Genomic DNA, 12,446 nt, shown 5'->3' on the forward strand with positions numbered 1-12,446 from the left:
ATGACTGATAATATTTATTTGTTTGTTTGTTTGTTTGTTTGTTTAAGCTATAATAGGGCCTATTAGGCTACTTTATTATTTTAATGGCTTCTCAATGTTTGTTAATTCCCTCAGCAAGAATATGAAGGGGGAAAAAACAGTTTATTTCTTTTGATGTTTAATTTTGGCTTAAAAAAGTCCTCAGCATTGAAATGATAGAGCTAAATCTAGTTATGTGAGTGCTGCATGGAACATGGGACAAAACAGGCTGCAAACCTGAAAAAAGGTTATGTATCAAATTATTTTGGATACATTTTTAAACATGTTTGCAGGTACTTGCAAGCTAACAGGGCCTACTTAAAATTAAGGAAAAAACAGTGATTACACAGATCTACCGGTAAACCATAATTCGCTGGAGAGAGATTATGAACACTATAAGCATAAGTTCTATATTCAGAAAGTTCTTTTGTACTATTTGAATTTGTAATTTTTCATTTACAACTGAAAACTGTATTATGAGTAATTAATCAAAACATTTGTAATCTGTTTTGACACTCTTGCACTCTGACATCTGTGTCTTAGATCTATACATGAATATTTTGAATGTAAACACAAAAAATGTAGAACTGTTCTGCACACAGGGAAGTGCAGCTGTGTCCTTTTGGCCACATCATCTATGCAAATTTGCATCAGATTTGATGTGTCTATTAGGAACAGTAGCCTATTTTACAACATAGTCAGCTGTGTCTTTTCCACGCTTTTACATTTATGTTCTTGTCTTTTTTACAAGTGCATAGTTGTATAAACGTTTATGATGACCTTCAGAATTTTGAAACTGTTGCCCTGTCTGACTTTGGGATTGGGGCTATGGATTATTTCTCTCTCATAATTTAATAAAATATGGTTTGTGTGATCAATCTGCAGCAACTGCGTGATGCTATGTCAATATATTTCCCATTGCCATTTTTTCAGTGATGGACCAAAATCTTTCCAGCACCATTTGAATATGATATGAAGAATTAAGGCAGTTTTGAAGGCAAAAGGGGGTCCAACCACTGGTATACCCAATAGGGTGCCAGTGAGTGCATAAAAAATGTGGACTTTTATTAAAGATGCTATATACAATTATGTTATATTTACTATAATTATGACAAAAAAATCATCCAGTGCCCCTGCTGTATGAAAAAAAAAAGATTTAATTTGATAAGACCAAATTATGTTATAATTCAGTAAGTGGCCATGCTTAGTGAGCAAAAGATGATACTGCTAAAATATATATACATTTTCAAGAACTCCTAGCTCATGAGAATGTCTGCTGGGATTCTTGGACCATCAATCACCTATTGTTATAATAAAGCTATATTTTCATGTCTCTTTTTGTATGTGCACATTTGCATATGTCTCTTTGTGTAATTTCTTTATGTGTGTTATGATAGGAAAGTAAGTCACATTCTCTCGTCTCAGGTTTGTTGAGGAAAATCTCTTAACCATGTACAATAAGTACGTTTTCATATTTCCATTCCCTAATCTAAATACCATAGCAAGGAGTGGTAATGAGAGTAAGTATGTGGAAATGTTTTGGCTCTATTGCAATCTATGATCATCTCAAACAACTGTGTCAACAAATATGTCCATACATTTACACAAAGTGTTATAAAACACATCCAGCTGTGTCTTTTCCACAATTAAGCTGTTTAGCACAGGCTCCAGGATATTTATGTGTCATAAGGAAATCCTCCTTAAAATGATTTTGACTATATAAGTGACGACTTAAAGTTTGAAGACAAACTTGTTCAGAAGAAAAAGATGGAAGCTCTGAAATTCCTTCTCTATCTGTTTCTAACTGCCTATCAAGGTAAGATTATCATTAATTGGCAATGGAAATTCTTTGTAAAATTTACAATTTATGGAAAACCGTTGAACATCAGATGTTTCACTCAGATATACGTACATTGATCAGTTCAAATTTGCACATTGCATTACATTAAATGTCATGTATGTTTGTCACATTACAGCAAATACTATTGGGTCATGGTCATGGACAACAAGTAAATATCTTTCAACATTATCATGGGACATGGGTTTATGCATATTTTCATATAGGCTAATGTTGAAACAGCAATTCACATGATATATTTAAAAAAATGTAATTGTATTTTTTTTATAGATGACTGGCTGTATTCAACGGAGGATCCTTCATGTATCTATCTATCTATCTATCTATCTATCTATCTATCTATCTATCTATCTATCTATCTATCTATCTATCTATCTATCTATCTATCTATCTATCTATCTATCTATCTATCTATCTATCTATCTATCTATCTATCTATCTATGATTAAATTATATTTACTTTCTCAGTTCATTAAGCTGACATATATTAAAACCTCTAGTAGGGACATTGGACACTTATATTACATGTCATGTCTATGTCGCATTACAGTAATAAATGTAAACTCATCATTACAGTGATAGAACCATTAAGAGGAATTGAAACCAAGGAATTGTTCAAATCATTACGATTTCCACCCCTGCATTATTATGGCATCATGGCTAACATCTCTTTCTCTGTTCTGTACTAGATGCGCATTCATGCCGGAATAACTGTGGAATTCATTTTGGCACGTGTTCATGTACATACTCCTGTCAGGACAATAGAAACTGCTGCTATGACTATGACAGTAAGTTTCTCTTTATTTCACACTTCAAGATCAAATACTATGAAAAAAAATCTCTTGTAGTGAGCATATTTCTAGAACTGAAGTTTATTTCTCTTCCCTTTGTACAGACTACTGCTCAATGACCTCGCTGGATACAACAGGTGCACCTACATCTTTCGTATCTTTCAGTCAGATTCAGACCATTTTCTGGTTTCCTGAGTGTAGACGAAGGCTGATCTCCCTGTTTCTCTCTTTTATAGGTTTTCCCTCCTGCAGGTACAACTGTGGATACAACATCGGCAGCTGCTCATGCAACTACAACTGTCATAACTATGGCAACTGTTGCCCTGACTACGACAGTGAGTTCCTCTTGACACAGACACTTCAAGATATGCTACACTCGTAGAAGAAAAGGTTCTGTAGACCTTATGTAGCCCCGCCCCTTTTCAGCGCTGCGCTCGTTGTCTTTTGTCGTCCGGTCTGTATTTTCACAGCGATCTTGCCTATTTATGAATGAACGGCTCGTTTTAAAATCTTCCCGGTCTATGACATTTGTTAAGACATCTACTTTAAACATTACAATCCTCATGATAACTTTCGTTAACTTCCGTTACGTAAATCCACTTCAAAAGCTAATTACTCCTGGACAGCAATGAGATACAGAGCGACCGCAAAAACGGAAGTTCAAAGACAATATTCTAAAGATGGCGGTGCCCTTGTTTCTCTGGTGCATAAGGTCTATAAAATCTTAAAGGGTTCGGTCAGGTGCTTTATAGAACCGTTGATTCTTTGTAATTCCAGAAATAGAATTGATCTCTTGAATTTTTAGCATCATCTTATTTCTTCCCTTTATACAGACTACTGCTCTATGACAACTGACTGGCCAGCTACAACAGGTGCACATGACTTTCTTATCTGTCTTTTGGATTCAAACTGTCCCTGGTTTCCTGGGTGATGTGGAAAGCTGATATTCATACATCAAAAACATATTAATGGATTTTGTAGTCACATGTATTAATGGTTTTGTGGATAATATGTGTTTCTCCCTCCAGATTTCCCCTCCTGCAGGTACAACTGTGGATACAACCTCGGCAGCTGCTCATGCACCTACAACTGTCAGTCCTATGGCAACTGTTGCCCTGACTACGACAGTGAGTTCCTCTTGATCAGACACTTCAAGATATAGATGCTACACTCGTAGAAGAAAAGGTTCTGTGTATAGAATCTTAAAGGGTTCGGTCAGGTGCTTCATAGAACCTTTGATTCTTTGTAATTCCAGAAATAGAATTGATCTCTTGAATTTTTAGCATAGTCTTATTTCTTCCCTTTATACAGACTACTGCTCTATGACAACTGACTGGCCAGCTACAACAGGTGCACATGACTTTCTTATCTGTCTTTCGGATTCAAACTGTCCCTGGTTTCCTGGGTGATGTGGAAAGCTGATATTCATACATCACAAACATATTAATGGATTTTGTAGTCACATGTATTAATGGTTTTGTGGATAATATGTGTTTCTCCCTCCAGATTTCCCCTCTTGCAGGTACAACTGTGGATACAACCTCGGCAGCTGCTCATGCACCTACAACTGTCAGTCCTATGGCAACTGTTGCCCTGACTACGACAGTGAGTTCCTCTTGATCAGACACTTCAAGATATAGATGCTACACTCGTAGAAGAAAAGGTTCTGTGTATAGAATCTTAAAGGGTTCGGTCAGGTGCTTCATAGAACCTTTGATTCTTTGTAATTCCAGAAATAGAATTGATCTCTTGAATTTTTAGCATAGTCTTATTTCTTCCCTTTATACAGACTACTGCTCTATGACAACTGACTGGCCAGCTACAACAGGTGCACATGACTTTCTTATCTGTCTTTCGGATTCAAACTGTCCCTGGTTTCCTGGGTGATGTGGAAAGCTGATATTCATCACAAACATATTAATGGATTTTGTAGTCACATGTATTAATGGTTTTGTGGATAATATGTGTTTCTCCCTCCAGATTTCCCCTCCTGCAGGTACAACTGTGGATACAACCTCGGCAGCTGCTCATGCACCTACAACTGTCAGTCCTATGGCAACTGTTGCCCTGACTACGACAGTGAGTTCCTCTTGATCAGACACTTCAAGATATAGATGCTACACTCGTAGAAGAAAAGGTTCTGTGTATAGAATCTTAAAGGGTTCGGTCAGGTGCTTCATAGAACCTTTGATTCTTTGTAATTCCAGAAATAGAATTGATCTCTTGAATTTTTAGCATAGTCTTATTTCTTCCCTTTATACAGACTACTGCTCTATGACAACTGACTGGCCAGCTACAACAGGTGCACATGACTTTCTTATCTGTCTTTCGGATTCAAACTGTCCCTGGTTTCCTGGGTGATGTGGAAAGCTGATATTCATCACAAACATATTAATGGATTTTGTAGTCACATGTATTAATGGTTTTGTGGATAATATGTGTTTCTCCCTCCAGATTTCCCCTCTTGCAGGTACAACTGTGGATACAACCTCGGCAGCTGCTCATGCACCTACAACTGTCAGTCCTATGGCAACTGTTGCCCTGACTACGACAGTGAGTTCCTCTTGATCAGACACTTCAAGATATAGATGCTACACTCGTAGAAGAAAAGGTTCTGTGTATAGAATCTTAAAGGGTTCGGTCAGGTGCTTCATAGAACCTTTGATTCTTTGTAATTCCAGAAATAGAATTGATCTCTTGAATTTTTAGCATCATCTTATTTCTTCCCTTTATACAGACTACTGCTCTATGACAACTGACTGGCCAGCTACAACAGGTGCACATGACTTTCTTATCTGTCTTTTGGATTCAAACTGTCCCTGGTTTCCTGGGTGATGTGGAAAGCTGATATTCATACATCAAAAACATATTAATGGATTTTGTAGTCACATGTATTAATGGTTTTGTGGATAATATGTGTTTCTCCCTCCAGATTTCCCCTCCTGCAGGTACAACTGTGGATACAACCTCGGCAGCTGCTCATGCACCTACAACTGTCAGTCCTATGGCAACTGTTGCCCTGACTACGACAGTGAGTTCCTCTTGATCAGACACTTCAAGATATAGATGCTACACTCGTAGAAGAAAAGGTTCTGTGTATAGAATCTTAAAGGGTTCGGTCAGGTGCTTCATAGAACCTTTGATTCTTTGTAATTCCAGAAATAGAATTGATCTCTTGAATTTTTAGCATAGTCTTATTTCTTCCCTTTATACAGACTACTGCTCTATGACAACTGACTGGCCAGCTACAACAGGTGCACATGACTTTCTTATCTGTCTTTCGGATTCAAACTGTCCCTGGTTTCCTGGGTGATGTGGAAAGCTGATATTCATACATCACAAACATATTAATGGATTTTGTAGTCACATGTATTAATGGTTTTGTGGATAATATGTGTTTCTCCCTCCAGATTTCCCCTCTTGCAGGTACAACTGTGGATACAACCTCGGCAGCTGCTCATGCACCTACAACTGTCAGTCCTATGGCAACTGTTGCCCTGACTACGACAGTGAGTTCCTCTTGATCAGACACTTCAAGATATAGATGCTACACTCGTAGAAGAAAAGGTTCTGTGTATAGAATCTTAAAGGGTTCGGTCAGGTGCTTCATAGAACCTTTGATTCTTTGTAATTCCAGAAATAGAATTGATCTCTTGAATTTTTAGCATAGTCTTATTTCTTCCCTTTATACAGACTACTGCTCTATGACAACTGACTGGCCAGCTACAACAGGTGCACATGACTTTCTTATCTGTCTTTTGGATTCAAACTGTCCCTGGTTTCCTGGGTGATGTGGAAAGCTGATATTCATCACAAACATATTAATGGATTTTGTAGTCACATGTATTAATGGTTTTGTGGATAATATGTGTTTCTCCCTCCAGATTTCCCCTCCTGCAGGTACAACTGTGGATACAACCTCGGCAGCTGCTCATGCACCTACAACTGTCAGTCCTATGGCAACTGTTGCCCTGACTACGACAGTGAGTTCCTCTTGATCAGACACTTCAAGATATAGATGCTACACTCGTAGAAGAAAAGGTTCTGTGTATAGAATCTTAAAGGGTTCGGTCAGGTGCTTCATAGAACCTTTGATTCTTTGTAATTCCAGAAATAGAATTGATCTCTTGAATTTTTAGCATAGTCTTATTTCTTCCCTTTATACAGACTACTGCTCTATGACAACTGACTGGCCAGCTACAACAGGTGCACATGACTTTCTTATCTGTCTTTCGGATTCAAACTGTCCCTGGTTTCCTGGGTGATGTGGAAAGCTGATATTCATCACAAACATATTAATGGATTTTGTAGTCACATGTATTAATGGTTTTGTGGATAATATGTGTTTCTCCCTCCAGATTTCCCCTCCTGCAGGTACAACTGTGGATACAACCTCGGCAGCTGCTCATGCACCTACAACTGTCAGTCCTATGGCAACTGTTGCCCTGACTACGACAGTGAGTTCCTCTTGATCAGACAGACATTTTAAGATCAAAAAGGCCTACTATACACAAATACAAAACTTTCCTATGGTCAGTACATGGGTAATTGCATTTCCTGTGATGAAATGGATTTTGCTGAGTCAATTTTCAAAAATATGGCTTTAATTTTACTTATTCAATATTTGTCTTTTCCCTTTAAAAAGGGTACTACTCAATCAGGGTTTCCAATGGGCTATTTTTAAACTGTTGCCGCGGGTTGATTTGTCATTTAGATATTTGCGATATGGTACTTTTGGGCTATATTTTTGATTGGCCATTGGGCTAGTTTTGCTACTTAGGCCTGGCAACCCTCAATTACAAAAACCCTTACGAAAAAGAAGTTTATTCAAGTGTTCTATTAGTATACTTCTTTTACACTAAAAATAAGAAAGTACTTTCAGTCTAAATTTTATATACTTCTCAGAAATATACTTTATGTACTTCTCAGAAATATACTTAAAATTACACTTAAGTGTACTATACTTGACTTATACTGAGAGAAAAGTATATTTGGCCTGTACTTGTACTCAATCTTTTGATCGAGATATATTTAAAAGTATAATTAAGTATTTAAAGTATACTTGGCTTGTAGTTGTGTTAACTCTTTTGATCGAGTAGCCTATTAAATATAGGCTACTTTCTTATGAAACTTACATTGTTTGAAAATATTGATTAGCATATTGATATAAAACAGATATCTTACAAGTCTACTTGCAGTATAAACTACTAAACTAGTTTACTGAGAGTACACTTCAGTGTGTACTTTCATAAACTAAAAAATGTACTACTTGTATAAAATTAGTAAACTACTAGTATACTTATAAGTTCACTTGTAGAACAGATGCATTACAAATGAGAAATCTAGTTGTGTACTTATACTGTTACACTTATAGCAGAGGCTTCATTTCTATGTGAATTATTATTATAAGACTCCAATAATGCACTTATGGTTCATACTCATACAGTTTTAACTTCTCCCTTGTATTCAGGGTATTGCCCATCGTATTCAACATGGCCAGATATAAAAACAGGTATTGTAGTTTTTGTAATGCATGAGACTAAATTCTCATACCACTTGTATCTGATATTAATTACACTTGTTTGTAACTTTTAAGATTTAAGACACGTTTCTTGCTTTAGATCCAGTTTCTCAACCTCAGTGTGGAGGACACCTGTATGGATCTGGGCTGTTTTCCAGTCCAAACTACCCAAACTATTACCATGACAATGCCTACTGTGTGTGGTATCTCTCTGCTCAGCAAGGACAGAGGATCTTCCTGTCATTTGTTGATGTGCAGTAAGTGAGAGACCAGCGGTGACAAATTCAGTACTGATGAAATTTGCCGTTGGATGTTTGTTATATAAGAAGTAGATGAAAACATTTTATGTAAATTATATATATATATATATATATATATATATATATATTTATCTTTTATTTTTTTACAAAAAAAGGTATGTGAAATTTTTCTTTTTTACATTTTTTTTTCTTCTGCAGAACCACTAAGAACCTGCAGGTGGAACCAATTCCAAATGGCTCTTTTAAATTAAGTGTTGTTTAAAAAGTTCCTCTTTTTCAGATCAGTACCATTCTCCCTGTTTCTTCCAGATTGGAGCGCTGCTGTAACTGTGACTACATCTCTGTACACGACGGCTCTTCCACTGGTCATTCACAGCTGGGAAAGGTCTGCTTCAATGACACCACCCACCAGGAGTTTCACTCTTCTTCACGATACCTGACTGTTGTCTTCAGGAGTGACTACTCTGGTGTCAGCCATGGTTTTAAGGCCCATTTCACAAGCTCTCTGACTGCAGATAAAGGTTAAATAGCTGTCACATGCATTCCATCCCATCTCTGACCATATTAGAGTTTTCTCTTCATAAAATTAAATGTGCTTTGAAAAAAAATATACACAAACAGGTTAAAACATGCAGCACATTTGTCTTTCATGAATTTAAATAAATACTTTAAAAGTATTACATTGAGGGGATGAAACTCTTTGCTTTGCAGGTCGTGTGGATTGCTCCTCTGACAACATGGTCATTGTCATTCAACGGTCTTACCTGAACTCACTTGGATACAGTGGAAATGATCTTTATGTGGATGATCATCTTTGCAGACCCAGTATTACCAGTACTGAGGTTGTGTTCAGCTTCTCTCTCGACACATGTGGAACCGCCAAACAGGTATGATCTACAACATGTGTCAGATCCAGCTTTTAATGCTTGAATTTGCTGTGTCAGATTAGTTAGCATCATTGAGAGGCATGTTTACCACACAACATCACCTGCTCTCTGTCTCTCCCTCCTAGATGATGAACGGTTATGTGTCCTACACCAATAATGTGCGGGCATCTCAGTCTCAGTCGGGTGAGATCACTCGTCAGTCACAGTTCCTACTACATGTGGGCTGCCGAATGGAGCCGGACACTATGGTCCAGATATTCTACAAGGCCAGGGAGAACATCAATGCCAACATCACAGGAACGGGGCGCTTCAATGCCAGCATAGCCTTCTACACCTCCAGCGGTTTCTACCAACAAATTTATGACTCTCCATATGAAGTGAACCTGAACCAGCTTCTGTATGTTCAAGTCAAGCTAAACAGGCCTGACAACAGCCTGGATCTCTTCCTGGACAACTGTGTAGCATCTCCAAATCCCACTGACTTCAAAGATCGTTCCTATGACCTGCTGCGTAATGGGTGAGACCATTTCATTTTTAAATGTGATGCCCTCCGGAATGGAATTAATTGAGATCAGAGATAAGAATTCTGTTGCTTTTAGTTTAAATATGTTCTTGTACTTATTTGATCTAATAGTGAAACCAACTCAGTGTGTGACTGTATTTCATTTATTTTCCGAATTCAAATTTTTATCTCAATTTCCCTTCCTTGGTTGTAGATGTCCCAGAGACAACACATATTATTCCTACACCAGCGGTCAGCACTATTATGCTCAGTTCAGTTTCCAGGCTTTCAAGTTCCTCCGGACTCATGCCTACGTGTACCTGCAGTGTAAAGTGATCATCTGCCCCGATAACGATTACAACTCTCGCTGCCGCCAAGGTTGCCGCTTCCGTCGCAAGAGATCACTTGACAGCACCTACCACACCAATACTGTGACGCTGGGGCCAATCAAACTCAAAGGTCAGAGGCCAGTAGCAGGTTTTATTCTAATGAATTTTTGTTCCAGTTTTTGATGTAATAATACTGAGCCTTTCCTAATGACATTAATTTCTCTGCCTGTCAAGGTCGAAGGCTTGATGTGGAGTCTGAAAAGTCAAAGGAATTAACTGATCATCTTCTCAATCATCACCATTAATCATTACTATTAATCAAACATTAGTAACCACCCAGCAATTTTTTGCAATTCCATTAAAGCATTTATAAACAGCTGGTTTTGTCACTGGTGTCTGCATTGTTTATATATTTACTTTCCATTCTGAAATTAAAAAAAAGATAATACAAGGTCAGGCCCGGATTAAGGAAGGGCCCTGGGGCTATAGCAAACCTAAGGACCCTTCATAGTAGCCTATCTTGCTGCCACAAAGAAATACATTTTTTTTTAAATTGCTAACATAGGCTACTTTTGTCTAATCTGTTGTCACATTTTCAAAACTCTAAACACAATTAACACAACATCTGTTGTGACCATACCATTAACACAATTCATGTTGTTTTCACACAATACACAGTCAATTAACACTTTTCTAAAAAATTTAATTTTCTTTTCACACAAGCTTACCCAATACCAAAATATTGGATCTTTCTGGTCTTATGTACAAATGCTTAAACACAGCATTTGTACATAAGACCTAGGGCCTATTTTAACGATCTAAGCGCATGGTCTAAAGTGTACGGCACAAGTGCACTTAGGGTTTGTCCGAATCCACTTTTGCTAGTTTAACGACTGGAAAAATGGTCGGCGCGCCCAGAGCATGGTCTAAAAGGGTTGTCCCTATTCTTTTAATGAGTAATGGGTGTGTTCTGGGTTTAATGTGCAAAAAAACAATCAGAGTGTAATTTCCCATTCCCTTTAAAAGGATAAATTTGGATAAAAGCGTCTGCTAAATTAATAAATGTAAAATGTAAAAGCCAGTTGTGCTCGCACCATGGCGGATTCGCTATTTATATGGCGGAATTTGCAAGCGGAAAGACTGAACGTTTCTCCAGAGCAAGCAGATTGTGCGCAAGGTAAAAGCACGCAAGCAGACCATCTACGGAACAAGCTGGATTCAACCATATTTTTATGTACACAATATTACAGTTTTTTTTTTTAATGCTTAAACCCTAACCGTGATTCTTATAGCACAATTTCTAAAACTATTAATACTTATAGCAAAACCACTCACTGAGTTTGCAAAACTAAAAGCACAAACACTGCTTTGCACTCAGTTTGCAATTTTGTAATACACACTTTGCAAAACTCTAGGTACAATCCACTGCACAGCACTCTTTTTGCAGAACTGTAAACACAACTCATTGCTTTACACTCAATTTCCAAATGATCAACACACTCCTAGCAAAACTATACACATGTGTGGCTATTATTTACACTATTTTGCCAACTGTCTGGCACACTGTCACATGTGAAAACTGTTTTAGATAATTAGTTCACTTTGCAATCAGCCTAAGCACTATAAATAAGCCACAGGTAAGCCCGTGTGGAGTACAATGGGAGAGGAAGAGTGCAGTCCCTTTGCACTAAGTTTTGTAGCACTGCCATACTCTAATGAGAAACACAATACCATACATGTAAAAATACTGAAATTGATACTTTACAGAATTGCTAGACACCCAGATGCTGGGGGCAGAGGAAGAATGTTCACTGCAGAACAAGAAACCCATATAGTCAATATGGTGATTGCAAATAATTCCATAAGGCTACGAGAAATACAGCAGCACATAATTAAGGATGACACCACCTTCCAAAACATACACAATGTGAGCATTTCTGTATTATGTCGTGTACTTGCCCGCAACAGAATCCGAATGAAACAAATCTACAGAGTCCCTTTTGAAAGAAACAGTGAACGTGTAAAACAACTGCGATATGACTATGTGCAGGTAAGCTGTAGTATCATTGGTACTGAATCTGGAAGTGCATACTGTAGTGCTGTGCATGGGCCTGCTGTACTGCATTTGCTTTGTCTTGTCCAGAGAGTGATGGAGATAAATGCCATGGGTCATGAGCAGCATTTTTGTGGATGAGGCAGGTTTTAACCTCACTAAAACAAGGAGACGTGGCAGGAACATTATTGGACACCGTGCCATAATCAATGTCCCAGGACAACGTG

At 37.7% G+C, this 12,446-nt stretch overlaps 3 protein-coding genes across 3 annotated transcripts in view; all 3 read left to right on the forward strand.

The window, feature by feature from the left end:
• The first annotated feature begins 2,152 nt into the window (after window positions 1-2,152).
• LOC130070645 (proteoglycan 4-like) lies at window positions 2,153-4,969 on the forward strand. Its single transcript, XM_056235118.1, has 10 exons — window positions 2,153-2,179; window positions 2,566-2,664; window positions 2,772-2,804; window positions 2,904-3,002; window positions 3,501-3,539; window positions 3,696-3,794; window positions 3,979-4,272; window positions 4,457-4,495; window positions 4,648-4,746; window positions 4,931-4,969. Exons 3-7 carry the CDS (start codon window positions 2,783-2,785, stop codon window positions 4,074-4,076), a joined length of 357 nt encoding a protein of 118 aa, XP_056091093.1. The 5' UTR covers window positions 2,153-2,179; window positions 2,566-2,664; window positions 2,772-2,782; the 3' UTR covers window positions 4,077-4,272; window positions 4,457-4,495; window positions 4,648-4,746; window positions 4,931-4,969.
• Window positions 4,114-6,081, forward strand: LOC130070564 (venom phosphodiesterase-like). Its single transcript, XM_056234987.1, has 7 exons — window positions 4,114-4,132; window positions 4,174-4,272; window positions 4,648-4,746; window positions 5,122-5,220; window positions 5,405-5,443; window positions 5,600-5,698; window positions 5,883-6,081. Exons 1-7 carry the CDS (start codon window positions 4,114-4,116, stop codon window positions 5,978-5,980), a joined length of 552 nt encoding a protein of 183 aa, XP_056090962.1. The 3' UTR covers window positions 5,981-6,081.
• Window positions 6,018-12,446, forward strand: part of LOC130070565 (deleted in malignant brain tumors 1 protein-like) — a 39,397-nt gene continuing 32,968 nt past the window's right edge. The window contains exons 1-6 of the mRNA XM_056234988.1: window positions 6,018-6,036; window positions 6,078-6,176; window positions 6,361-6,399; window positions 6,552-6,650; window positions 6,835-6,873; window positions 7,026-7,124. Coding sequence (XP_056090963.1) covers window positions 6,018-6,036; window positions 6,078-6,176; window positions 6,361-6,399; window positions 6,552-6,650; window positions 6,835-6,873; window positions 7,026-7,124 — 394 coding nt within the window. The remainder of the gene's footprint in view (window positions 6,037-6,077; window positions 6,177-6,360; window positions 6,400-6,551; window positions 6,651-6,834; window positions 6,874-7,025; window positions 7,125-12,446) is intronic.

The sequence above is a fragment of the Rhinichthys klamathensis genome, unplaced genomic scaffold, assembly GCF_029890125.1.
Source record: "Rhinichthys klamathensis goyatoka isolate OS25496 unplaced genomic scaffold, OSU_Roscu_1.1 h1tg000412l_1, whole genome shotgun sequence".
NCBI classification, from domain to species: Eukaryota; Metazoa; Chordata; class Actinopteri; order Cypriniformes; family Leuciscidae; genus Rhinichthys; species Rhinichthys klamathensis.